We start from the raw sequence: 3317 nt of genomic DNA, 5'->3' as shown, positions 1-3317 counted from the left end.
GGGCGATATACACCTTGTTCTCTGCTTACAAAACCAACACGAAGAAGAAGGAAACTACGGTGTGTATAGCTTTTATTTACATTTGAGCTAAAATGTGTTTTGTACACTAATTCTGGTGAAATTTCATCATCTAGCTAAAAGAAGTGGATTTTTTTGGTTGCACCGTTTGTTTTCCGTGTAGCAAAACATTGCTAACAGGGCAGTTAGCTTTGTTGTTAGCCTGCTAGCTAACACAGCACATGCAGAATAACGAATCCGGTCATTTATTCATGTTTTATTTCAAATCTGCTTTGGTGTTCTGCTTCTACGGTGTGTTTCAGAGGCACCAGTTGTTCTGCGTAATGGAGATGATCCGTGTGATTTCTCAAAAGTTTAATATTTGTGCTGAAATGGGAATCTCCCAGATCCTGTGAGTCTTCAATCACAGTAAGACACACCAGTGTGAACACCAACATAAGTGACAGCTTTAGGACAGGAAGCTTTTATACTGTGCTTTTATGCGTAGATTTTAGTAAAGAACCGGTTCTGGAATTCTCCTAGTCCTGGACATTGTAGTGCTTTTTTCCTCTCTTACACAAGAGGTCCATCTAATTAGCTAATTATCAGACCTTTCCTAATAATAAAAAAACTAAAATGTACAGGACATGAGACATTCCAAGACCAGAATTGGTGACCTGTGACAAATCCAAACTGTACTCACACACTTACTCTGAATTCTTACAGAAGTAATTGTTGGAGACCGTTAGTAAAGGTAAGCAAGACGCCTCTGATTTATCATATAATGTATGGTCTTGGTGTGATTACATAAACCGGGCAATTACAGACACTTTCTTCAAGTGACCAGTGTGGACAAATCTTCATGTCCTGTAATTTGTGTTGTAAAATGAATAAAGTCTGTGATCATGACTTTTAAAATAGTTACTAATCATAGAATGCAAAAAACTGTTTTTCTATATACCAGTAACTATCATCTACTATTTGATATCCTTTTTCACAGGAGCTTTATTTGTTAGTTCTGAGAGTTCCAGCTTTTGACGCTTCCCCAGTTGATCTGAATATATCAGCACTATGAGTGAACCAAAGAACAGAGATGGCATGCCCAACAGTCTCTCCAATCGTGATGTCATCGACATACCCGATGATGCTTCTTTGAGTGACTCGGATCCTGATGAGACTTCACAGCCCCTCAGCAGAAAGGTTGAGGAGGTGTCTTCTTCCTCTGATGAGGATAATGTTCAGGATGGCATTGATGTTCCTCAAGGAACTCCCAAGTTCAGGTTGACTGGAGGGAGTTTGAGTTTCTCAGATCGCAGCAGAAGCATCTTTGATCAGCTGGATAGTGCTGTGAAGCTTACTTCGAGTCACCTGGCTGAAGACAATGTCATTGATGGCGCGTTTGCTCGACCTGCTCCTCCATCGCCCCCTATGAAACGTAAAGAGCCAGAGAGAACCAAGAAAGCTTCATCAACCAAGACAGTGCCAGACTACCTGCTTCACCCTGATCGTTGGACCCGCTATGACCTGGATGATGTTCCTGAGACAAGTGACAGAAAAAACAGCCAAGTGGCTCATGAGTTCATACAGGGACTCCATAACCGTAGGAGATCCCAAGAGGCTGCTGCAAGTTCTTTTAATCCAGCTTTCAACCAGGACCATAGCAGCAGCTCAGGGCACAAGATTATCTTCTCCAAGCCCAATATGGCCTCCAAAGATGAAGGCAAGGACCTGCACAAGTTGAACCGAGCAAAGACAAACGAGGTTGGTTTAGTTCACTTGGATGATGAACAAGAAGAAGAAGGGGGAAAGATGGCATCTGTTCCCCACAACCTTTCACCAGATGGCAAGAAAAAGAAAAGAAAGTGGGTGGACGAAAGCCACAGTGAAGAAGCAAAAGAGACTAATCTTATTTTCAGTAGCGGGAGGAAAGTGAACCGCAAGAACTTCCGCAAGACAGTTGATGAAGAGGACTAAAAGCTTTTGAGTGCATGCATATGCCCAGTGCTGATCCCCTCTGAGAATATTATTAGCTTAAACTTAGTCTCTGTGATTTAAGCACTTATAATTTAGTTTATTTGTAATGGTGGTAAAAGCAACAGTCAAGACCAGAGATATTTCTGCATTTTTCCAAAGTATGTACTCTGTTCCATCATTTGTAATTTTGTGTGTATACAACAGTATGGTAAAGAATGGCTCACAAAAAGTGATCATCTATAACAGTTTTAATGAATAAACATTGTCCAAATTAAATTCATATTAAATTGTTTTTCCTTGACCTTTATGTAGTGAAGAAGCTAAATCTAGGATTTTTTAAAAATCATCTTTTAAAAATTGCATTACTCTGTTATGGTAAAGTTTTGCAAACAGATTAGATTAGACCCAAATGTGGTGCATTTGGATAATATCCCAGCAGAGATTCTGTGCTCCAACTCCTCTGATAAAATATACACTATGCTGCACTCTGTCTCCTCTGGGGTAGATAGATAAGCTGATTACTACTCACATTTGCCTTTTTATCAGTTATACCTATTGTTACGCCCCGTCTAGGGGTGAAGGCGAAACATGAAAGGAAATGAGAAACCGGGGTAACTGAAAGAACAATAGTTTATTAAGAACCCAGTGTACAGGTGGGGGTGTGTCTTCAGGAGCCGACAAGGCCAAAATAACAAACAAAACAGCTAGTTATTTAACCCTTTAACTTCCCTACTAAACAAAAAGAAAAAGAAAATACAAATCACTTCCCTAACTGCCTGAACAAAACACAGTCAGAAAAAGGTACAAACAAAATGGCATCGGTCTCCCTACCTCCCCAAGAATATTATGTACAACTATATACAGTTAAGCAGACAAGTCCAAACAAGGGCAATCCAGAATCAAAGTCATAAGAACAGGCAGGAGTCAATAACATGAAAGGCTAAGCATACAAATATAACAACCAATTCACAAAACTAGTTAACAGCAAACAAATAACCACAGCAAATGAGCCAAAAAGCTAAACAGGAAGTGGTGGTGGAGATTTTATAGGCCCCAGGGAGTCAGCTGACCAGCAGGGCATGGCACCAGGTGAACCTCAGGAACCAATCAGGGTTTATCCTGCACAGAAACATAAACACCTCCCCAAAACAGAAAACAAATAGAAAAGGACGTAACACTATCATCTAGCTGGAATTTATAAATATAGACAATGAATAGCTTGTCTGTAGCTATGCATGATTTGGCAACCCAAATGTACCTTCAGTCAATAAGCAGGTGCTTAGAGATCACTATGGAGTAGGATATAAAGAGGACCAAACAGGTAGATGATTCTCAACACAGCAGTC

The 3317-nt window shown here is 40.2% G+C and overlaps 1 protein-coding gene across 2 annotated transcripts; it reads left to right on the top strand.

Annotated features, from left to right (window-relative positions):
- Nucleotides 1-2247, top strand: tssc4 (tumor suppressing subtransferable candidate 4). Of its 2 annotated transcripts, none has more exons than XM_060859542.1 (4): nucleotides 1-59; nucleotides 321-426; nucleotides 724-751; nucleotides 998-2247. In XM_060859542.1, exon 4 carries the CDS (start codon nucleotides 1069-1071, stop codon nucleotides 1969-1971), a length of 903 nt encoding a protein of 300 aa, XP_060715525.1. In that variant the 5' UTR covers nucleotides 1-59; nucleotides 321-426; nucleotides 724-751; nucleotides 998-1068; the 3' UTR covers nucleotides 1972-2247. The 2 variants fall into 2 exon arrangements, with proteins under 2 accessions (XP_060715525.1, XP_060715526.1); XM_060859543.1 differs by having other exon boundaries at nucleotides 25-59; nucleotides 321-409.
- Nucleotides 2248-3317: the final 1070 nt, after the last annotated feature.

Source organism: Tachysurus vachellii, chromosome 23 (assembly GCF_030014155.1).
Source record: "Tachysurus vachellii isolate PV-2020 chromosome 23, HZAU_Pvac_v1, whole genome shotgun sequence".
In the NCBI taxonomy this organism is placed as follows: Eukaryota; Metazoa; Chordata; class Actinopteri; order Siluriformes; family Bagridae; genus Tachysurus; species Tachysurus vachellii.
The sequence above is the reverse complement of the archived record's forward strand: the minus strand, read 5'-3'. Positions and strand labels throughout refer to the sequence as shown.

What these genes read in the sequence shown, in the direction of transcription:
- tssc4 (XM_060859542.1), top strand. Translation starts at nt 1,069, where the DNA reads ATGAGTGAACCAAAGAACAGAGATGGCATGCCCAACAGTCTCTCCAAT.